This window comes from Tachysurus vachellii, chromosome 18, assembly GCF_030014155.1.
Source record: "Tachysurus vachellii isolate PV-2020 chromosome 18, HZAU_Pvac_v1, whole genome shotgun sequence".
NCBI classification, from domain to species: domain Eukaryota; kingdom Metazoa; phylum Chordata; class Actinopteri; order Siluriformes; family Bagridae; genus Tachysurus; species Tachysurus vachellii.
The window spans coordinates 18,598,282-18,622,671 of NC_083477.1; the positions used below are offsets into that span (position 1 = coordinate 18,598,282).

The 24,390-nt window shown below is 36.2% G+C and overlaps 1 protein-coding gene and 4 gene segments (V, D, J or C); all 5 read left to right on the forward strand.

Annotated features, from left to right (window-relative positions):
* The first annotated feature begins 2,690 nt into the window (after nt 1–2,690).
* Nucleotides 2,691–3,137, forward strand: LOC132861626 (Ig heavy chain V region 6.96-like). The segment is given in 2 exon segments: nt 2,691–2,742; nt 2,827–3,137. Coding segments are annotated over 2 exon segments (351 nt in total).
* A 5,174-nt stretch (nt 3,138–8,311) lies between these two features.
* On the forward strand, nt 8,312–8,908 carry LOC132861627 (Ig heavy chain V region 914-like). The segment is given in 2 exon segments: nt 8,312–8,417; nt 8,541–8,908. Coding segments are annotated over 2 exon segments (411 nt in total).
* Nucleotides 8,909–10,530: 1,622 nt separating this feature from the next.
* Nucleotides 10,531–12,662, forward strand: LOC132861628 (Ig heavy chain V-A2 region P-MU-3-like). The segment is given in 4 exon segments: nt 10,531–10,582; nt 10,670–11,035; nt 12,016–12,292; nt 12,647–12,662. Coding segments are annotated over 4 exon segments (711 nt in total).
* Nucleotides 12,663–13,102: 440 nt separating this feature from the next.
* Nucleotides 13,103–13,556, forward strand: LOC132861091 (Ig heavy chain V region 914-like). The segment is given in 2 exon segments: nt 13,103–13,154; nt 13,243–13,556. Coding segments are annotated over 2 exon segments (366 nt in total).
* Nucleotides 13,557–15,942: 2,386 nt separating this feature from the next.
* Nucleotides 15,943–19,826, forward strand: LOC132861629 (Ig heavy chain Mem5-like; the record flags this gene model as incomplete). Its single annotated transcript, XM_060893199.1, has 5 exons — nt 15,943–15,985; nt 16,053–16,342; nt 18,290–18,347; nt 19,305–19,415; nt 19,522–19,826. Coding segments are annotated over exons 1-5 (807 nt in total), but the record flags the coding sequence as incomplete, so codon positions are not given.
* Between the last annotated feature and the right edge of the window lie 4,564 nt (nt 19,827–24,390).

Genomic DNA, 24,390 nt, shown 5'->3' on the forward strand with positions numbered 1-24,390 from the left:
ACCTCTTACCGAGTGTGTCTAACATCGAGTTACCTACGTGAGGTGCTATGGAAGTCGCGCGACATCTTCCCTGTCCCACTTCCTCTGGTATAACAAAAATGAACAAAAAGGAGCAAAAGCTCCTTAGACAGAGAGAGGAAATGCGACCCCAATGTTTTTAAGGTAACAGTGTGATTAATTATTATACATACTGAATAGCGTGCAACAATAGCAAAAAGAAAGAAAAGCGGAAGGGTTTCCCCTTTGTCGAATTAGCATACACCCAAAAGTAGCTTGGCAACCACAGCACAAGGACAAACGGAAGTCTCCCGTCGCTTCTTTTCCTGGCGCTTCTATATCCGCCGGCTGAAGTTCATTGCCAGCAGATAGGTCAAGCCAAGGGAGGATTGACGTCCCCGAGCCAATCAGTACTCCGGGAAGTGTCTAAGAGTGAGAGAGAGAGAGAGAGAGAGAGAGAGAGAGAGAGAGAGAGAGAGAGAGAGAGACAAAACACCAGCAATCCCCCAAAACAGGGACGCAACACTCCAAAATTTCTATGTATTTCTGTGACACAATGAACACTAAGACTGTCTCTTATTGTGAAATTCTTACAGTGAAACCAAGAAGAAAATAAATAACATTTTTAAAAAAATGTCCGACTTCAATCAGTGATTATGGAATACTTACTTTTCACAAAAATTTCACAACAATAACTGTAATTATAAACATAAAAATAGTTCACCATATTTTTCTTTAATTAATAAATAAATTGTAACATTGACAATTACAGTAAGTGGCATAATTATTGAAAGTGGCATTGATTATTAAAAAATAATTATCTACACATTTGTAGCAGTAACTTCATGTCACAGTAGAACCAAAAGGTGCAGAAATTCACAATTTCATGGGTTTTGTTTGTATTTTACACAATATATCATCGGCACCTGCATCCACCACCTCTACAATTCCTGAGTGTGATGTAACCTGGTCCTTGTGATCCACCTGGTCCTTGATTCTTGTCTTATAACAACACACCCATGTGTTTTACTCCTTACTGAATTTGCCAATTTGAAGAGTGTGTTCACTTTACATAAATTCACCTGAGAACATCTCTCAATGTTCCAAATTTTATAGATTTAAAATCACAGATTTGAGAAGTTTATGCGATGAGGAGGTTTTTACATCTAGAGGAATTCATGTTTCACCCTCTAAGTTTCTCAGAAGTGTGAGAAGACGACATCAGCTAGCTTTCTGTCAGATGATTTAATGAGATTGTAGTGCTAAATTTTAAACTACAATTATATTTTAAACGTATACTTTTTAAATCAAGTAAATTAACACTGACATCTATACATCATATTATAATTGAGTTATGATTTAGATTGATCATGACCAAATTTACAGTCCTGCTCACTGAGTCATTGTTCCTTGTCCCTGTGGGATTGACCTGTACATAATTGTAGGAAATGATAAATTGATATATAGTAAAATTAGTTTTCTTTCAATTTGTATTGTAAATTTGTAAAACAGGATTTATTCTTAAATATGTTAGACAAATTAATCTATTAACATTGATATTATTTAGATATTTTCATTGATTTTCTGTGAATCATGAGGTTTTCTGAATGTCCTTTTTTCTGGCTTCAATGTGTAAGCTCTCACTATGTTCACTTTTTGTTTATGTTTGGTGTTCACGTGTCTGCCAGACACTTTACAGGTGATGGAGCTTCTATCACTGATAGCAGCAGCCACTATGGAACAGCTTGGATTCGACAACCTGCAGGAAAAGCTTTAGAATGGATCAACACCATTTATCATAGTGGGAGTATTGATAAGAAAGATTCACTTAAAGACAAGTTTGTGGTCTCTCGAGACACTTCCAGTAACATGCAGACGGAAGACACAGCTGTGTATTACTGCGCTCGAGATTCACACAGTGAGAGGAGTAAACAACATCCCTGTACAAAAATTCCTTATTCAGTGTTCACAATAACAAGACACAACACTGATCTATCCGAGTCTGAAAAAAAAAAAAAAAACGTAAAATAAATAAATAAATAAGTAAATAAATAATCCACAAATGAGAATAAATAGATTGAAGTTAGTTAATTTTTTAAATAATTGTGATATAGATTTTAAACCGTAATTCAAAATTTTAACATTACTGCACATGATAAACACTGTAATAATTATATCACTAACAAGAAAAATTGTAAATGGTGATGAATAAAAGACTTCATCTTGTGATGATAACAGAAACTCTGCTTTGATTCGTTGTTGATTATTTTTCTGTAACAAAACCTCCCAAAGTGTTTTATTCCTTACTTTCTGTCACTGAGCTTTACTCCTTCTCAATACAGGAGCAGGAGAAAGCCGTCTGTGTGAAATAAACCATCACCACGTAACCATTCCTACATTTAGGTTTCCTAATGTGTTCCTTAGATGAGTGAGGTGTCTTCTAAAAATGATTCGATTTGGTTCCCTTTCTGATAGAGAAACATTCTGTTGTAGAGATTTACATAGTACCTTATCATCCACTCATCTATCCAGTGAGCAGCGTGTGGTTGTGGGTTGAACACCTCCATAGTGGTCATGGACACTCCCTATTCAAATAGAGTGGTGTATAAACAGCATGTTCTTGGCTGCTCTAGTTTACAGTGAGTTCTGTGAGAGATAACACTCCCATACAATTTAAATCTGGGTGAAGCAGAACTCAGAGAAGGATGATTTTAGGACAGTGTATTTTATTGCTACTCATTTCATGTATGTTTATGTTTTTTGTGTGAAGATTATTATCATTATAATCAGTATAAGATAACATTACTGAGTTCTATTCTTCTCTTCCAGATTCTTATGGACAGTCCCTGACCTCCTCTGATTCTGTGGTGAAGAGACCTGGAGAGTCGGTCATTCTGTCCTGTACTGTCTCCGGATTCCCAGTGAGCAGCTACTACATGCACTGGATCCGTCAGAAACCAGGACAAGGACTGGAGTGGATCGGGCGCATTGATGGTGGCACTGGCACAATATTCGCTCAGTCTCTACAGGGCCAGTTCTCCATCAATAAAGACACCAATAAAAACTTGCTGTACCTAGAAGTGAAGAGTCTGAAAGCTGAAGACACGGCAGTTTATTACTGTGCACAAGAGTCACACTGACACAGCAGACTCCAGAGCTGTACAAAAACTCACACAAGCATGTCCTCGTGAGCTGTAAATATTCCCTCAGCAAGAAGCTGCACACCAGAGACCTTTATTATAAACAACATCATCTACTCACACTCAGCACTCAGATCTTCCTCTTTATTCTAATCCCTTCTAGCAGTTATTAATATTAATAATATTACTAATAACCATCTTATGTATCACATTTACATTATGATGTCTTTATGTATTTGACTGGAGGTAAATCAGCTCTAGGACAATGATTGTGATGACTAGTTGGGACTATATACTGTACTATTCATTCTTTTATTCCTCCTGATTGTGATGCCAGCTGCAGGAACACTACAGGTCGATGGTTCATTTCCTGAATTTAGAAACACAGAGTCTGTTCAGCAGCACAGAATCTGACGAGAGATCAAACTGAAATATAGATGTTTACTGCAGCATCACTACTACAAACTCCTGGAATTAAAAATCACCTGTAGGGGGCAGCAGCTGCTTGTTTTCAAGAAGGATTCATGAAACTATGAAATCTAACAGCTGAAGTGTGTTTATGCAAATTCACCCTGTTATAATACAAAAACATCCTCTTGCTCACCTCAAGTTCAGATTCAGCATGTTCATATTCCGGTTCTTTAAACGACTGTAAATAAACTGCAGCTCATTTTCCCCTTCTACGTCTGCAGGTTTTATGTGTTCAGGAGACCAGACGAGAACAAATGTCTGTGCTCTTATTAATAGAGAACAAAACTACTGGAATTAGAGGTGTAAGGATATATATACTGTAACTAATCATATAATCATTCAGTATCACCAGACAATAATCAGGGTAATGTATTCAGTCACTCGGTCATCATTAGGAAGTGTTTTATTGGGTCAGAGTGCAGGCTCCAGAGTCCATCCCAGGAACACTGAGCGTACATTCTGGTCATGTTACACATTCACACACTCATTCACACCAAGGGGCAATTTAGAGAAGACGAGTCACCTGCTTCACTCCTGATTCCATTTCAGATTTCAGAAGCAGATTATTTTAGACTTTTGATTAAGAAAGAAGAAGAAGAATAAAGATACGTTTCAACATCTAGCTGTTGTGATATTAGATTTCAGCTTTCTCTTCTGCTCACTAGAGATTACAAATCTTTAGGATTTAAAAACACCTGATCTAGAATCTTCTCAGCTCTTTCTATCTGGATTCGTCAGATAAAGCCTCTAGAGGGTTTCAGCCTATACCAGAATAAACGTCATGTTCGGTTACACGGTTTGATTATAATGTTCAGTGTAGTTCAGGAAAGTGTTAATTACATCACAACACGTTCATATCATTATTAATAATAACAAACAGCTGAATTATTTTCCACATTAAATTGATATGGAGATGAAACGGGGTGTGAGTGTGATTAACAGCTGCAGAGCTGCACTCAACACAGCAATGTTTTGTCTGAAACACATGATGTTTTTATATCTCTAGTGGGTGTGTCATGCAAACCAAATCCTGTGTTTGAACCATTTATGCTGAAACATTCAGCCCAACAACATAGCAGGAGTTTGTGTTCATTTACAGCAGCAGGAATCATTTTAATTCTTTGAGATGGGACTAGGCAGAGTTTTGAGTTACTTTACTCTAGTAATCTTCATTCAATGTTAGTATTATTTATTACATCATTAAAAAAACATTTTAAATTAATTTTTAACATTAATTCCTACCTTTGAATATTCTTCTATTTCAGATTCCTGCAGTCAGACACTGATCGAGTCTGATCCAGTGACCATCAAACCTGCTCAGTCTCATAAACTGACCTGCACAGCCTCTGGATTAGACATTCTTTACTATGGTATGGTTTGGATCAGACAGGCACCTGGAAAAGGGCTGGAATGGGTTGCATATATCTCCTGGGAAAGTAATGATATATATTACTTCAGCGCTGTTAAGGGCCGCTTCACCATCTCCAGAGACAACAATAAAAAGCAGGTGTATCTGCAGATGAACAGCATGAGGACAGAAGACACTGCAGTTTACTACTGCGCCCGTCACACACAGTGATACTTCCCCTTAGACATCAGTACAAAAACACAGACTTACTATTGACACATGACAAACCCACATTGTCAGATTTTACTGGACTGTTTTAAACATTGTCTAGATCTTTATACTGATGAAATATTAATTCACATGTCAATATATTTACAGTCATGTAAAAAAGAAAGTGCACCCTCTTGAATTCTGGGTTTAAATACTAAGACATAATAAAATTAATCTAGTCTTTAGGCAGTTGAATGATGTAAATCACAAATTAAGATCAATTATAGGATGAGTATTGTAAGAAAACCTTTTAACAACTCCAAAGAGAAAGAGTTGAGTTTATAAACCCACACATCCTCCATCAGATGAATCTCCTCCTCATGATTTAAATACATCTCAGATACAATCTCCTCCCATCATCAGCAGATAAACAAATCCAAGTGTCAGAGCTGGATCTCACTCTATTTATATGATGTGATGGTGTGTGTTAAACTTTGGAGAACAGAGAAGACTCCAGTCCAAACAACACACACCATGTTCTCTACATCTCTACTGCTCCTGCTGGCATATATTGTGTGAGATATCACCATGTGTTTTCCTCCACAGATGTGCATGGTGAGGAACTGACTCAGCCTGCTTCCATGACAGTCCAGCCAGGCCAGAGTCTCTCCATCCAGTGCAAGGTTTCATATTCAGTTACGAGCTATGGTACAGCATGGATACGACAACCTGCAGGAAAAGCTCTGGAATGGGTTGCAACTATGGGCTCTGCTGGTGGCACTTACTACAGTGAGAAACTGAAAAGCAGGTTTCAGGTTTCCAGAGACACGTCCAGCAGCACAGTGACATTAACAGGACAGAACATGCAGACTGAAGACACAGCTGTGTATTACTGTGCTCGTTACTCCACAGTGAGAGGAATAAACAACATCCCTGTACAAAAACTCCGCATTCATTGAAGACACAAGACACAACACTGATCTATCCAAGTCTAAATAAAAAAACAATAATCCCACGAATTATCACAGAAAGTTTCAAGCTAGTTATTTGTTTAAGTTCATTTAAATCCATAATATTATATCTCTAATATTGCTGCACATCATAAAGACTATTATAATAATATCACAATCCTGAACTTTATATACTGTTGTATTTTTAACTAGTACTAATCCCATCAACAAATTAGAATTTGTGTGAACATGTGTGAGAAAGTGTGAGAGCATTATTCCATGACTATAGAAAGGTAAAACTTGTTCTATGATCATAATCATAATCTTCTCATTCATAGATAATAATATAATTCTTGATGGCTGTTTCTACATATGATTCACATTTCCTCCATCAGATGAATCTCCTCATCATGATTTAAATACATTTCAGATTCATTCTGGTTTGACTGGTTTGAGTGCCCAGGATTCTGCTTTTTATTTATTGTGCTAGACAACATAGTGGTACAAACATGTTCATGTGCCATCCAAAATCTTTCCCCAGATGTGGTAAAAGAAAAAAGTGCATTCACTATAGAGGCCATTTTCACAAGATCTGCAGGTGGTGCTAAGGCTTAACAAATATACTGTAACATTTTAGGTTTCTTTAAATTATAACATATTCTCATATCCTCAGTCAGATCTAGATGCTCCACAATTTCAGTGTGTATCTGTGAGACAATGACCACTGAGACTGTCACTTATAGACAAATTCCCACAGAGGAACAACGAGGGAAATAAATAACATTGACAGAAAAATAGTCTTGAAAAAAATCAACTTTTAATTCATAATTATTAAATACATACATTTCACAAAAGTTCTACAACATTAACTGTAAGTATAAACGTAAAAAGAGTTCACCATATTCTTCTATTTAATTAATAAATAAATCAGAACCGTTCACAGACTGCTACTGTATAAGAGGAAAAGTGATCATAGTAATCAGTGGCATTCATTTTTGAAGCAGTAATTTCATGTCACAGCAGAGCCAAAGGGTGCAGAATTACACAATTTCATGGGTTTTGTTTGTACTTTACACAATAAATTATCAGCACCTGCATCCACCACCTCTACAATTCCTGACATCACACCACCTGGTCCTTGATTATTGTTCTATAACAACACACCCCATGTGTTTTACTCCTTACTGAATATGCTGATATGAAGCGTGTGTTCACTGCACAAAAATTTACATGAGAACATCTCTTAATGTTCCAAATTTTATAGATTTAAAAATTACAGATTAGAGATGTTCATGAGATGAGGAGGTTTTTACATCAAGAGGAATCCATGTTTCACCTAAGTTTCTCAGAAGTGTGAGAAGATGACATCAGCTAGCTTTCTGTCAGATGATTTAATGAGATTGTAGTGCTAAATTTTAAACTACAATTAAATATTAAATGTATGCTTTTTAAATCTAGTAAATAAACCCTGAAATCTCTACATCACATTATAACTTTGTGAATCATAAGTTATGATTTAGATTGATCATGACCAGATTACTGTCCTGCTCACTGATTTATTGTTCCTTGTCCAGTGGGATTGACTTCTACATAATTGTAGGAAATGATAAATTGGTATGAAGTAAAATTAAAGTTTTGTTTCGATTTTGCATGTATACAGTAAGCTCTCACTATGTTCACTATTACTTTATATGCATAAGAAACATGCTGCTATCTAAAAGGTGATGTGATGAACACTGGAAAGTGATGTACTTATTATTTATGGTGTATCATTTTTGTAATTTTTTTATGCAGTTAATGCATAATTCTACATATTTTATAAAAAGTCTTTGAATAATACAGTTGTGGTCACTTCATATATATGTCTGTAATAAATGTAACAATTACAGTTAATGTCAATAGTAGGATGTTCTGTGTTCTAAATATTATAGATAGAAGGGGAAAATCATACTGATTGTTAGTCAGAAGCTACAGACTGTATAAATGTATACTAAATCAGTTCAGTCAGGTGTGTATAGAGTAGTGATAATTCCAAATTGAATAAAGTGAGCAGAGACTGCAAGTCCTATTCTGAGAATGTGAATGAAAGAGGATGATGCTCATGATTAAAACACAATATGAGAAATTTGCATGTAAGTCTCTGTCTCCTCCCTCCTCTCCCTTTTTCTCATCAAGTCGGGAACAGAAACGTAATAAAAAGCTCTCTGAACTGTGGAGATTCTGGATCAGCAGCCGTACCCGGTGCTAATCAAATCACCATGCGCTCCATCTGTCTCCTGCTGTTTCTAACAGCTGTGTCCAGTAAGTGCAGTTTTTTCACTCGCTAAAATATCTTTTTTATTTCATTGTGCATCTCTTATGGATATGAAAGAGCATTGACTGTATCGTCAAACAAAGCATTTGATTCTGTGTTGCTCTTTACAGGTGTGGATTCGGTTGAATTTACTCAGTCAGATAATATAGTGGTTCGACCTGGAGAGGTGTTTACCATCTCCTGTAAATTCTCTGGGTTTTCAATATCCAGCTACTGTCCAAACTGGATTCGACAAACGCCATCCAAGGCTATGGAATATATTGGATATGTGTGTAGCAGCAGCTCTTCTGTAAAGGACTCACTCAAGAACAAAATCAGTTTCTCTGCAGACGTTTCCAGCAGCACAGTGTTTTTAAAGGGGCAAAACTTTCAGACTGAGGACACAGCTGTGTATTACTGTGCCCGAGAGCCACAGTCATTCAGATTACTGGTACAGCTGTACAAAAACCAAGGTCATGCTGTGATGATCTCCCTTTAGTCTGCATTTGGTCATGTCAATGATGAACCTTTATGTTTCATGATTTTAGAACTTTATGTGTTTGCTTATTTAAACAAATAAAATGTAATAAATAAAATCTTCAAAATTTTGTATATTCAAGCACATGCAGTAGCAGTCATGTGGAAGTGATACATAACAGAGAGCTACTTAACTCACAGTCATTAAAGCAAATTTAAGTTTATTTGTTATTACATTTGAAAAAAGTGTCTTGGCCATGTGGTCAACATTTGTCTAGTATAAATAAATCTGAAAACTACAGACGGTGGATAGTGGATTCCTCTTGCAAAAACCTTATGAGACATGTTACAGACATCCTCTCAGTGTGACTAATAAATCATCTCAGTAACACTTCATGAATGAAGTCCTAATCGTTGGTAGCATTTTAAAACACAGTCACACAAAGTCATTTTTAAATAAAAAAGAAACAATTGAAAAAGACTATAGGATCAGTGTTTAATGAGTAATCAGCAATGATTTGTGACCTGAATTATTTCTTTAATTAAATTTAGTTTTTATTAGACACACAGATGAACAATGACAGTTTCTGAAAAGGCCAGAATGTTCTTCTGGATGTTCCAGTGATCCACAGTGATGGACTAAAAAGACATGAGATCTAATGACTAAAGAGCAGTGATGAAGCTGACAGCATGAAACACACTCTGAGTTTTACAGGAAGCTTTTTCTCCTCTCGTCTGTTCCTCTGTGGATGTTTTTATATCTCTAGTGGGTGTGTCATGCAAACCAAATCCTGTGTTTGAACCATTTATGCTGAAACATTCAGCCCAACAACATAGCAGCAGTTTGTATTCATTTACAGCAGCAGGAATCTGTATCTGTTCCTAGTGTTTCTAGCCCTTTGTCATTTTTTTCCCTTAATAATACCCTTTATGTTATCCCTGCATTTGGGTCTTTTAATCCTTGAAGACACCCCTGTTTCCTGACACAAGATTTCTTCTTCATATCATCTTAAGAAAATGTTCTTGACTTGTTGCCACAGACTTGCTCATTAAGGATAAATGTTAGAGATAAATATTTATATCAATTTTAAACTATTTTATTTTTCTATAAAAGCTGCTTTGAGACGATATCTATTGTTAAATGTGCTATGCAAATGAATTAAATTGAATTCACAGATTGAGACCTATGGAAGTAAATGTAAATGCATGTGTGTGCCCTGTGATGGGTTTGCACTCCGTGCAGGGTGTATCCTACCTCGATGACCGATGACGCCTGAGAATAGTTCGGATAAGCGGTAGAAAATGAATGAATGAATGAATGAATCAATGAATGAATGATTAGAAATCCAAATTATTTACTATGTTTCTGCTGATACTGTATCTGAGTGTTTTCTCTCTTTTAAACCTTGCTGAAAAAAATGTTCAGTTTCTGAATCCCTCCTTTTTTCTTCTGACAGCCAGAACATTATAATATTTTGTATCTGCACCTGTAGGGGGCAGCAGCTGCTTGTTTTTGAGAAGGATTCATGAAGCTATGAAATCTAACAGCTGAAGTGTGTTTATGCAAATTCACTCTGTTATAAAAAAAACAGCCTCTTGCTCACCCGAAGTTTGTGTCACACGACTGAATCAAAGAGCATGATGATGGGGCTGAGGGTCACTCAGTACTACATCTTTGTTATAATGTTAACCAAAGGTACCTGAGACTTCTGTACTGTTTATTTCTTCCCTCAGAATATCATGACTGTGTTGATGATGATCTTTGTTATGTTTTATCTGCTAGGTGTCAGCAGTGATGAGATCAGACTGGACCAGTCTCCTGCTGTGGTAAAGAGACCTGGAGAAACTGTGAAGATCTCCTGTAAGATTCACGGCTTTGATATGACTGAGTACCTCATGCACTGGATCAGACAGAAACCAGGGAAAGCTCTGGAATGGCTTGGATATGTGAACTCTGGTACAACAGATGAACCCACATACGCAGACTCAGTGAAAGGGCATTTTCTCCTCTCAGAAGACGTCTCAGCAAGCACACAGTACTTAGAGGCCAAGACCCTGAGGACAGAGGATACTGCGGTTTATTACTGCGCCCGAAGTCCCACAGTGACTGGAGCTGAGGAAGCAGCTGTACAAAAACCAGACACACATTGTAACTGAACTAACTGAAGTTGCTTCACTTATAATTCATAGAGAGATAAACACTCTGTATCTGTTTTCTGCTACAATTATCTATAAATATATCTGGCTATAACTCAAATGTGGATGCGGCATAAACTACTTTTTTAAAAATATACATAACATACAAACCCTGTTTCTATGCTCCTGAAAACACTGGTAGAAATAACAGCTCTGTCAGCATGCTGTGTTAATGTGGTTCTGACTGTTCCTCAAACCAACAAACTAGTAGACATCACAGTCCCAATAAACACTGTAATATACACATCCCAGTCCCAATACACACTGTAATACACACATCCCAGTCCCAATACACACTGTAATACACACATCCAGTCCCAATACACACTGTAATACACACATCCAAGTCCCAATACACACTGTAATACACACATCAGAGTCACAACTACACACTGTAATACACACATCCCAGTCTCAATATACACAGCTTCTGTTCTAGAAATGTAACTTACACCTTCTGAACACAGAAACTGTGACTTTATCGTGTAAGGCTCATTTTAGACGATTGTTGATTGAACATGTTCAGTTCAGTTAATCACAGAGACACGTTAGTGTTTTGTTCATTTCACTATAAGACCAATTCTTCTAAGAGGAAGAACATTAATGTATAAATGAGTAAACCTGAGACTTCAAGATCATGATGATGCATTTCATGCAAATCCTCCACTTGTGTCTCTTACATTAAGGAGGTCTGTGTGAGTGTGTGTGTGTGTGTGTGTGTGTGTGAGTGTGTAGTGAGGAGGAGGAGAGCAGCTGAGCATTTTACTTCACTTCACTTTTATATCAACAACAATTCTGTCATTATCAGTGTTGCTGCTGCTTTCAGCTGCATTCTGTACGTCTCCGTGTCGGCTGAATGAATTTAGATTTAATTCTCGTTTCGTGAAAATGACTTGATGACTTTTGATGATGTTCTGTCACTCTTATTCACAGGTGGTGTTGGAGGTGTGGAGCTCACTCAGACAGACTCTGTGCTGGTGAAGCCTGGAGAGTCGTTCTCCATCTCTTGTAAGATCTCAGTGTCGAGTTATTGTATTCACTGGATACGGCAACCTGCTGGAAAAGCACTGGAATGTCTCGGATATCTGTATAGCGGTGATAGCACTGATCTCAAAGACACGATGAAGAGCAAGATCAGTCTCAGCCAGGACAAATCCAGCAGCACAGTTTATTCAAGAGGACAAAACTTTCAGGTCGAGGACACGGCTGTGTATTACTGTGCCAAAGACACAACACTACAAACTCACTGAAGCCTTGTACAAAAACATCCCTGGTCATTTTCCTCTCTCTGCAGTACACATGTCCCCAGAGGGGTCTGGTATATATGAGCTAGCAGAGATAAGACACTTCTGTAGTTCAAAGATATCTACATAAAGTTTCATCTTTGTCTCAACATTAAAATAAATTGTTGTCCTGAACACAAGTGAATACACAGTTAATACATCATTAATACACCACCAATCTATTCCAAAGCTTTTGTGCAGCTTCCTGAAGTGGATGTCGGTGTAACTCACAATTAAAGCTATTATTATGATTATAATTGTCTGTGTTTTTATGCCTCTAGATGTCAGTATTTGTAAAGAAAATCTTTTTAGTCTATTTGAACACATTCATTGTCTCTATCTTTAAACACTCTAATCGTTCTCCAGCTTCATTTAACTCACTGGACAGATTTATAAATGATTTAAATAATAAATGCTGCATTAGTCGGATCAGGAAAGTTCATGTATTTATGTCAATCTCAGTGCAAGAAAAAGTATAATTAAACCCAAGCAGCAGGAGTGTTAGGGAGCGTTAACTAATACTACAAACAGAACAGTTAGTGACCTGACAATGTGAAACTTACAGAAATAGTTTTCTCCTCTCGTCTGTTCCTCTGTGGATGTTTTTATATCTCTAGTGGGTGTGTCATGCAAACCAAATCCTGTGTTTGAACCATTTATGCTGAAACATTCAGCCCAACAACATAGCAGCAGTTTGTGTTCATTTACAGCAGCAGGAATCATTTTAATTCTTTGAGATGGGACTAGGCAGAGTTTTGAGTTACTTTACTCTAGCAATCTTCATTCAATGTTAGTATTTTTTGTTACATAATTAAAATATTTTTCATTCATTCATTTTTAACTTTAATTCCTACCTTTGAATATTCTTCTATTTCAGATTCCTGCAGTCAGACACTGATCGAGTCTGATCCAGTGACTATCAAACCTGATCAGTCTCATAAACTGACCTGTACAGCATCTGGATTAGATTTTGATGCCTATTACATGGCTTGGATCAGACAGGCACCTGGAAAAGGGCTGGAATGGGTTGCATCAATCTCAGGTAGCAGTGGTAGCATATATTACTCCAGCGCTGTTAAGGGCCGCTTCACCATCTCCAGAGACAACAGTAAGAAGCAGGTGTATCTGCAGATGAACAACATGAGGACAGAAGACACCGCAGTTTATTACTGCGCCCGTCACACACTGTGATACTTCCCCTTAGACATCAGTACAAAAACACAGACTTACTATAGACACATGACAAGATCACAGTGTCTGGACATTTATACTGATATAATATTTATTTAATTCCCTGTATATATTTCACATTGTGACAAACTGACTACAAACTGTTGTAGAAAGGATATTATTTACATTTACATTATTTACTGTCCTGTGTCACCCAAATGAGGATGAGGTTCCCAACTGAGCCTGGATCCTCTCAAGGTTTCCTCAAATTGGTACTAAATTTAAATAAAAAAATATATACTGTATACATGATTCTGTTCTTCTGTAAAGCTGCTTTGAGACAATGTACATAGTTAAATGTGCTAAACAAATAAATTGAATTGATAGTTTGAAAACTGAGGAAGTAGATGTTCATTTGTAAATAATCATTAAGACTAATATTGATTTCCCAATTAACTGATTAATTAAACCAATAATTTACTATGTCACTGCTGATACTGTATCTGAGTGTTTTCTCTCTTTTAAACCATGCTGATAAAAATTTCTCCATTTCTGAATTCCAACTTTCTTTATTTCCGCTAGTCCATGTAAAAATGTATTGTTATTTAATTATTTATTTTTCTTTCGGCCAGAACATTGTAATCTTCTGTATCTGCACCTGTAGGGGGCAGCAGCTGCTTGTTTTCGAGAAGGATTTATGAAGCTATGAAATCTAACAGCTGAAGTGTGTTTATGAAAATTCATTTATCATTTATTATAATGGGGGTATTGCTAAGAAAGATTCACTTAAAGACAAGTTTGTGGTCTCTCGAGACACTTCCAGTAACTCCGTGAACCTACGGGGACAGAACATGCAGACTGAAGACACAGCTGTGTATTACTGCGCTCGTGATCCACACAGTGACACAACAAGCTGCAGTGCTGCACAAAAACCTCATCACAATTCACTTCTTTAATTAAACAACAACTACATTTTACTGAGTAAATAATTACAAATATTTCAACACAGACACCAACACTGGCATTAATAAAAATAAATAAATAAATAAAAAATTAAAGTTTACTTAGGAATAATAGTCTCTTTTTATAACTAGTTGAAATGAAATGTGTCTGCAAAAGACATTTATTATAAAGAACAACATCCATTCACACTCAGCACTCAGGCTTTAACTCTTCATCCTGAATGAACAAAAACCATCCAAAAACTCCTGAATCTAAATCTAATAATTAATAAGAATCCCCTGCAATTAAATGTTAAATATAAGCATTGTATAATCTGATTACTTATTTTTTGGTAATGTACAAATTAAAAGGAAAAAAACAAACACAAAAATTGATCATTGGAAAACCAGAATTAGCTAAAATGTAAACTTTAAAATTTTTATTTTATGTTTCTGTACTTGTGTAAAGCTGCTTTGAGACAAAGTCCATTGTTAAATGCATTACATAAATTAATTGAGTTGAATTGACAGATTGAGAAATATGGAAGTAGATGTTTACAAACTAGAAAAAGAGCTCAGTGCCATAATCATTGAGACTAATATTGATTTCCCAATTAACTGATTATTTAAACCAAATGATTTACTATGTTACTGCTGATACTGTATCTGAGTGTTTTCTCTCTTTTAAACCATGCTGATAAAAATGATCCATTACTGAATTCCTACTTACTTTATTTTCATTGCTGGTCCATGTGAAAGTTTTTTTAATTGACAGCCAGGACATTTGAAACATTTTCTCATTTAAGGTGTGTATCATCTGACACCAGGTCTTTTTGCCACTAGAGGGAAGTCTGTACAAACTCAACCATCTCCATCTGTTTCCATCTGCACATTTAGACAATCTCTCTTTTCACATTCTGCTCTGACTGCATCCAGCATCATGACACTCGGATTAAACTCAGTGACATAAAATGTCTGTGGTGACCTGTTTAGTGTTGATCAGTAAATAAGGCTCTTTATTATGGAAAACCTGATTTCATGGAAAATTCAAGTGGAGTCGATCGAGTGAAACAAATGATTGTCTAAGTTTATACAAACAAAAGCCTGATTAAACATTTGATTGATTTAGATCTTGTATGTATCAATGTTCAAAAGGATCCTCAACCATACATAATAATTATTATGTTAAAATTCATTTGTGTTCCTTGTTTACTTCATTGAGTCTTTAAGATTTCTGGTTTGGGAAAATGACAGTATTTGATAGAAAGGCTGCTGTTCCATTATGAATTCAGATCAGATGAATCTCCTCCTCATGACATAAATACGTTTCAGATACATTCTCCTCCCATCATCAGCAGATAAACAAATCCAAGTGACAGAGCTGGATCTCACTCTATTTATATGATGTGATGGTGTGTGTTAAACTTTGGAGAACAGAGAAGACTCCAGTCCAAACAACACACACCATGTTGTCTACATCTCTACTGCTCCTGCTGGCAGCTGCTTCTTGTGAGTGCTTTATCAAATTCATTCATTTACTAGATGAAGAATAAAGGTGCAGCATATATTGTGTGAGATGTGCATGGTGAGGAACTGACTCAGCCTGCTTCCATGACAGTCCAGCCAGGCCAGAGTCTCTCCATCCAGTGCAAGGTTTCATATTCAGTTACGAGCTATTATACAGCTTGGATTCGACAACCTGCAGGAAAAGCTCTGGAGTGGATTGGATACATCTATTCTGGTGGGAGTACAGCTTACAGTGAGAAACTGAAAAATAGGTTCAGCATCTCCAGAGACACTTCTACTAACACAATAACAATTGGAGGACAGAACATGCAGACTGAAGACACAGCTGTGTATTACTGCGCTCGTTACACACAGTGAGACAGAATAGTGGATTCCTCTTACAAAAACCTTATGAGACATGTTACAGACATCCTCTCAGTGTAACTAATAAATCATCTCAGTCACACTTTCACTTTCTTCCACTGGAATGAAGTCAGAATCGTTTGCAGCATTTTAAAACACAGTCACACAAAGTCATTTTTAAATAAAAAAGAAAACATTATTGAAAGAGTCTTCATTCTGAACCATTATTAATCCCTTAATTTTACAGGATATTTAACCAGCAGTTGGAATCAGTGTTTAATGAGTGGATTCAGGAATAATACAGCATGTTTCCAGCAGTGTGTTGTGTTTAACACACAGTCTGTTCTCATAGTCTGAGGTTCAATAACTGAAACAACTGAAGGAGGCAGCAGAGCTCAACAAATAAAGTGAAAAAAAGTGAATCCACAAACTGCATTCTGTATGAGACTCATTCAGTATCAGTCATTATCAGACAAATATCTACATTTTCTCTTCTTTTTCACTCTTTCCATAATGTGTGATTAGTTATTTGGGTTGTTAAACACAGGTTGGACAAATAAAAACACTATAATTTATGTAACTACATCCTCCTGTGGTTGTGAGGTTTCTCAGTAACATGACAAGATGTATTTTATAATGCTGTTATAATGTAAGGTTCTAAATGAAACAGAATGATAAATGAATAGAAATAAAGTTTCCTGTTCTAAATGAATATAAATTTCTGTAAGTTTTTTTATTATAAATTCACCTGAAAACACCTGATAGTGTATAAACTTACTCATTAACACCTGCCTTAAGCTTCTTATTGGTTCAAACATAAACTCAAGCTGCAGTGATAGATATCTCTAAAAAATACAGACATGTTTAAAAGATGAGGAGGTTTTCTCATTTATATTTATATATAAGAATCCATCCCATGTTGACCCTAAGATAAGGAGTGTCTCTATGCAAATGTCCTTCTCTGTTATAGATTTAAGCAACAAAGACCAAGAGCTTTTACTTCTTCTGCTCCAACACACACCATGATCTCTACATCCCTACTGCTGCTGCTGCTGGCAGCCGTACACTGTAAGTGTTTTTACATTTGACATGTAATGCAGTTTTGGTTCCTTAAAGCTTTTTGCTTTTACATCATTAAAATAACTTTTCTTTAACAGGTGTTCACAGTGTTGAGCTGATCCAGACCGGATCCACAGTATTAACTCCTGGTCAGTCACTGACTCTGACCTGTAAAGTGTCTGGATATTCATTAACTGATAGCAGCTACTGTACAGACTGGATACGACAACCTGCAGGAAAAACTCTGGAGTGGATCGGAGAGATATGTGGTGATGGTAACACTTACTACAGTGAGAAACTGAAAAGCAGGTTTCAGGTTTCCAGAGACACGTCCAGCAGCACAGTGACATTAACAGGACAGAACATGCAGACTGAAGACACAGCTGTGTATTACTGTGCTCGTGAACCACAGTGAGACGAATAAACAACATCCCTGTACAAAAACTCCTCATTCAGTGTTCACAATAACAGGACACAAGACACAACACTGATCGATCCAAGGTTAAATTAAAAAAATGATCCCACAAATGATCACAAAACATTTCACTCTATTTATTTGTTTAAGTTAATGATGTTGATTTAAATCCATATTATTATATCTCTAATATTGCTGCACATCATAAAGACTATTATAATCACAACACTTTCCTGAACTTTATATAAAGTAGTGTTTTTGTCTAATAATAATCACATCAACAAATTAGAATTTGTGTAAACATGTCTGAGCAAGTGTGGATCAGACAACTGGATCAGACAACAAGCTGGAAAAGCTCTAGAATGGATTGGATTTATCTGTCTGATGCCAGTAAAACAATATACACCAAAGACATTGAGGGACGTTTAGAAATTACCAGAGACAACTCCAAAAACATGGTGTATCTGCAGCTGACTGGTTTGAGTGCCCAGGATTCTGCTGTTTATTACTGTGCTAGAAACCACAGTGGTACAAACATGTTAATCAATCATCCAAAATCTCAGATGTGGTCAAAGAGAAAAGCGTATTCAATGTAGAGGCCGTTTTCACAAGATCTGCAGGTGGCGCTACAGCTTAACAAATATACTGTAACATTGTAGGTTTCATTAAAGTACAACATATTCTCATATCCTCAGTCACAGCTAGACACTCCACAATTTCTAAGTCTTTCTGTGAGACATTGAACACTGAGACTGTCTCTTATAGTCATAATTTCCTGAAAGAAACAACAAGGGAAATAAATAACATTTACAGAATATTCGCTAACGTTTATCACCAACTTGTATTTTACAAAATTATCACAACAAGAACTGTAACTATAAACGTAAAAAGAATTCACCATATTCTTCTTAGATTAATAAATAAATTGTCACCGTTCACAGACTGCTACTGTATAAAAGGAAAAGTGATCATAGTAATCAGTGCCATTGATTATTAGAAAATAATTATCTTCAGGTTTGTAGCAGTAACTTTATGTCACAGTAGAGCCAAAGGGTGCAGAATTACACAATTTCATGGGTTTTGTTTGTACTTTATACAATAAATTATCAGCACCTGCATCCACCACCTCTACAATTCCTGACATCACACCACCTGATCCTTGATTATTGTCCTATAACAACACACACATGTGTTTTACTCCTTACTGAATATGCTGTTATTAAGAGTGTGTTCACTTCACATAAATTCACATGAGAACATCTCTTAATGTTCCTAATATTATAGATTTATAATCACAGATTAGAAATGTTCATAAGATGAGGAGGTTTTTACATCTAGTGGAATCCATGTTTCACCTGAAGAATTACAGTTTCTGAAAAAAAACAGAAAGTTCTTCTGGATGTTACAGTTGATCCACAGTGATGGACTAAAAACAACACCAGCATAACAATATGCAAATGAATATGTAAAATGTTCCCCTTACAGCTACATATAGAGAAATATCAGCCACGGTCACTGTGGGCTCTGGAGAGTTTAGCACAGCTTTTAGTTATACGATGTTCCTTCCAGTTCTGCTGCTGCTGGTAGCTTCATCCTGTGAGTTTCACTTCACTAATGATCTCAGAGCTGCTAGTAAATTCCTGCAGTTATAACCTACTGTACATAGATTTTTGACTGGAATTGTGACATGTCTTTTTTTCAGATGTGGAATGTGCAGTAGAGCTCACTCAGGACACCTCAGTGATGTCAAAGCCTGGAGATTCTTTAATCCTCAGCTGTAAAGTATCCGGTTACTCAGTTACTGATAACAGCTACGCCACAGCTTGGATTCGACAACCTGCAGGGAAAACTCTTGAATGGATAAACTACATTTGGGGGGGTGGAAGCACGTATCATAAAGAGTCTCTAAAAAGCAAGTTCAGTATTTCTAAAGATGCCTCCAGCAGCACGGTGACACTGAGAGGACAGAACATGCAGACTGAAGACACAGCTGTGTATTACTGCGCTCGTAATCTACACAGTGACACAACAAGCTGCAGTGCTGCACAAAAACCTCATCACAATTCACTTCTTTAATTAAATAATAACTACATTTTACTGAGTAACTAATCCCTACATTCCAAACACTTTATACATTATTTAAAAACTTCTCAAACAATTATGAATACATTGAAGTACAAATTGTTTGTGAACATTTAATTAGAAGATAAAATATCTGCAGTGTTTGATATGATGAAGATTTCTGTAAAGAGAATGTTTATTTCGTGTTGTTGGAAGGAGTCTCCAGTGTCAGAGCTAGATCAGGGTTAAAGCTGTGACTTTATTTTTTTTTTCCTGAAGAGAAAGTCTTCAGGACAGAAAAGTTTGTACTTTTTCCTCAGTTTCAGGACAAGTGTTGAGGGAAGGATTGTTTCTAGCTGTAATAATGAACACGATAACAGGAAATAACTTGTTTTTCTGGCCTTAACACAAGATTAAACATAACTATAAAAAAATAAAAAAAAGAAAAATCGTAAATAGTGATGAATAAAAGACTTCATGTTGTGATGATAACAGAAACTCTGCTTTGATTCATTGTTGATTATTTTTCTGCAACAAAACCTCCCCAAGTGTTTTATTCCTTACTTTCTGTCACTGAGCTTTACTCCTTCTCAATACAGGAGCAGGAGAAAGTCGTCTGTGTGAAATAAACCATCACCACGTAACCATTCCTACATTTAGGTTTCCTAATGTGTTCCTTAGATGAGTGAGGTGTCTTCTAAAAATGATTCGATTTGGTTCCCTTTCTGATAGAGAAACATTCTGTTGTAGAGATTTACATAGTACCTTATCATCCACTCATCTATCCAGTGAGCTAGTGTTAATTTCGTCAGACGAGACTAGACAAAATATGTTCGTCAACAACCTTTTTTTCATGACTAAGACGAGACGATGACAAGACTGCACCACTGTCCAAAAACGCTGACTAAGACTAAATTAACATGCATTATTGATGACGAAAAAAGACGAGACGAAAATGTTTTGTATAAAATAAAAAACTAAGATAAAATCTCTCTTCATTTTCGTCTACAATTGTCTCTGCTTTTTCATCAGCTGTTCCGCCTTTAAAATATTCAGCACGAGTTCGCGGCTTCGCTGTTGCTCAAGTTACAGGTCCGCGAAGCGGATCCCGCTTATTATATTGCTACCTACCAAATAAATCAATAATTTGACTCAAAATGATGATTTAAAAAGGTGTTTATTGATTTAAAAACAATTGTATTGTTTCTGCTAAAGAAAATAGTGTGTCCATGGCAACGCTCTGTTTTTCATGGCAACGGTGTGTTATACAGTAGTTCACAGCGGTCTGTTATCAAGAAATAAAATAGTGTGTGCGTAGAAAGAATTCATCCACACGCCGCTCAAATAAATAAATAAATAAATAAATAAACTCCTGAGCGTAAGTCCACCCTAGTTCTAGGCAGCTTTTTGTGTTAAATTATATTTCCTGTCACTGCTCAGGCTCTTTTATTGTACATGACAGCTTATGTCCCGATGACCGGTCTTTGCATTACGATTAAAAGCAGTATCAATAAAGTAAATAATGTGATGTGCAGTCAAGTTCGAGTGTATGCACTGTTTAAACGAGTGTTCTCAACTTCTCACTGATACTTTTGTGATTCGCAGAGTTTTGACAAGTTTTATAGCCTTGATACTGTTTCTTATTCAAAAGTGGTGACAGAAAAAACTCAGCAACCCGAACCTGAAACCTCTTCCCACCCCCCTGTCACAATCACATCATAATCAAAATTAATCATTAGGCTTAAAAGCAAATGTATATGTAAGGGAATCAAGTTTAACAATTACATGTAATATTGCTCCAAATATCATCAATAATGGTGTGTGCAATACCATGTATAACTTGCATTAAGTCGGTAATTTATATATATAAATTACCGTTTTATACAATTTTTTGACTAAAACTAGACTAAAATTAAAAGACTTTTAGTCGACTAAAACTTGACTAAGATACCTTGAGTTTTCTTTTGACTAAAACTAGACTAAAATGACAAGACTTTTAGTCGACTAAAACTAGGACTAACAAAAAAGATATGTGAATGACTAAATATGACTAAAACTAACAAGGACATTTGGCACAAGACTAAGACTAAATTAAAAATAGGTGACGAAATTAACACTACAGTGAGCAGTGTGTGTTTGTGTGTTGAGCACCTCCATAGTGGTCAAGGACGCTCCCTATTTACATTATGACGTCTTTACGTATTTGACTGGAGGTAAATCAGCTCTAGGACAATGATTGTGATGACTAGTTGGGACTATATACTGTACTATTCATGTTTTTATTCCTCCTGATTATGATGCCAGCTGCAGGAACACTACAGGTCGATGGTTCATTTCCTTAATTTAGAAACACAGAGTCTGTTCAGCAGCACAGAATCTGACGAGAGATCAAACTGAAATGTAGATGTTTACTGCAGCATCACTACTACAAACTCCTGGAATTAAAAATCACCTGTAGGGGGCAGCAGCTGCATGTTTTCAAGAAGGATTCATGAAACTATGAAATCTAACAGCTGAAGTGTGTTTATGCAAATTCACCCTGTTATAATACAAAAACATCCTCTTGCTCACCCCAAGTTCAGATTCAGACATGTTCATATTCCGGTTCTTTAAATGACTCTGTAAATAAACTGCAGCTCATTTTCCCCGTCTGCGTCTGCAGGTTTTATGTGTTCAGGAGTCCAGAAGAGAACAAATGTCTGTGCTCTTATTAATAGAGAACAAAACTACTGGAATTAGAGGTGTAAGGATATATATACTGTAACTAATCATATAATCATTCAGTATCACCAGACAATAATCAGGGTAATGTATTCAGTCACTCGGTCATCATTAGGAAGTGTTTTATTGGGTCAGAGTGCAGGCTCCAGAGTCCATCCCAGTCCTCATTCACCTAAATGGATAATTAATGTAATGTACTGAGCAACGAATCCCTACATTCCAAACACACTGTTATATAATCACAATAATTCCTCCAATAATGTTGATTCAATATATGACACCACACAGAAAGAGGTCTTAGAGGAACAAAAGACGTCCACACATGCTACTGCATACTGTCACCCTGCCCTTGATTATTTTCCTAGAACATCATGCCTCTATGTTTATAATTCCTTACTCTATGTTTCACTGAGCTCTTATGCTTCTGTTGGATTTTAGATAAAGGTCCAGGTCTTCATTTCTTCTAGGAGAAATTAGAAATTATTCTCAATACAGGACCAAGTTACTGATGTTTGATGCCTTGTGAGAGCGATCTGTGTGAACAAGACCATCTTTAACTGTTCATTAATACACATTCAGCTTAAAAAAAAAACATCTAATGAGTAAAGAGCAGTGATGAAGCTGACAGCATGAAACAGACCTTTAGTCTTACAGGAAGCTTTTTCTCCTCTCGTCTGTTCCTCTGTGGATGTTTTAATATCTCTAGTGGGTGTGTCATGCAAACCAAATCCTGTGTTTGAACCATTTATGCTGAAACATTCAGCCCAACAACATAGCAGCAGTTTGTGTTCATTTACAGCAGAAGGAATCATTTTAATTCTTTGAGATGGGACTAGACAGAGTTTTGAGTTACTTTACTCTAGCAATCTTCATTCAATGTTAGTATTATTTATTACATCATTTAAAAAAATGTTTTGTTCCTGTTTTAATGTTAATTCCTACATATTCTACTATTAATGTTAATTACTACATATTCTACTATTAATGTTAATTCCTACATATTCTACTATTAATGTTAATTCCTACATATTCTTCTGTTTCAGATTCCTGCAGTCAGACACTGATCGAGTCTGATCCAGTGATCATCAAACCTGATCAGTCTCATAAACTGACCTGCACAGCCTCTGGATTAGACATTAGTGGCTATTACATGACTTGGATCAGACAGGCACCTGGAAAAGGGCTGGAATGGCTTGCAAGCATCTACAGTAGTAGTTACATATATTACTCCAGCACTGTTAAGGGCCGCTTCACCATCTCCAAAGACGACAGTAAGAAGCAGGTGTATCTGCAGATGAACAGCATGAGGACAGAAGACACTGCAGTTTATTACTGCGCCCGAGGGAGTTACAGCACACAGTGATACTTCCCCTTAGACATCAATACAAAAACACAGACTTACTACAGACACATGAAAAGCTCACAGTCTGTTACAAAAAATGTTACAAAATTTAAACTTTAATTTTTAAATTTTTATTTTATGTTTCTTTTCTTTTTTAAAGCTGCTTTGAGAAAATATCCATTGTTAAATGTGTTATATAAATAAAGTGAATTGAATTAACAGATTAAGAACTACGGAAGTAGATGTTCACAAATCTAGGGAAAAAAATTAATATTAATTTCCCTATTAATTGATTTGGTTAAACCAAATGATTTACTATGTTACTGCTGATACTGTATCTGAGTGTTTACTCTCTTTTAAACCATGCTGATAAAAATGCTCCAATTCTGACTTCCTACTTTCTTTATTTTTATTGTTGGTCCATGTGAAAGTTATTTTTTAATTGGC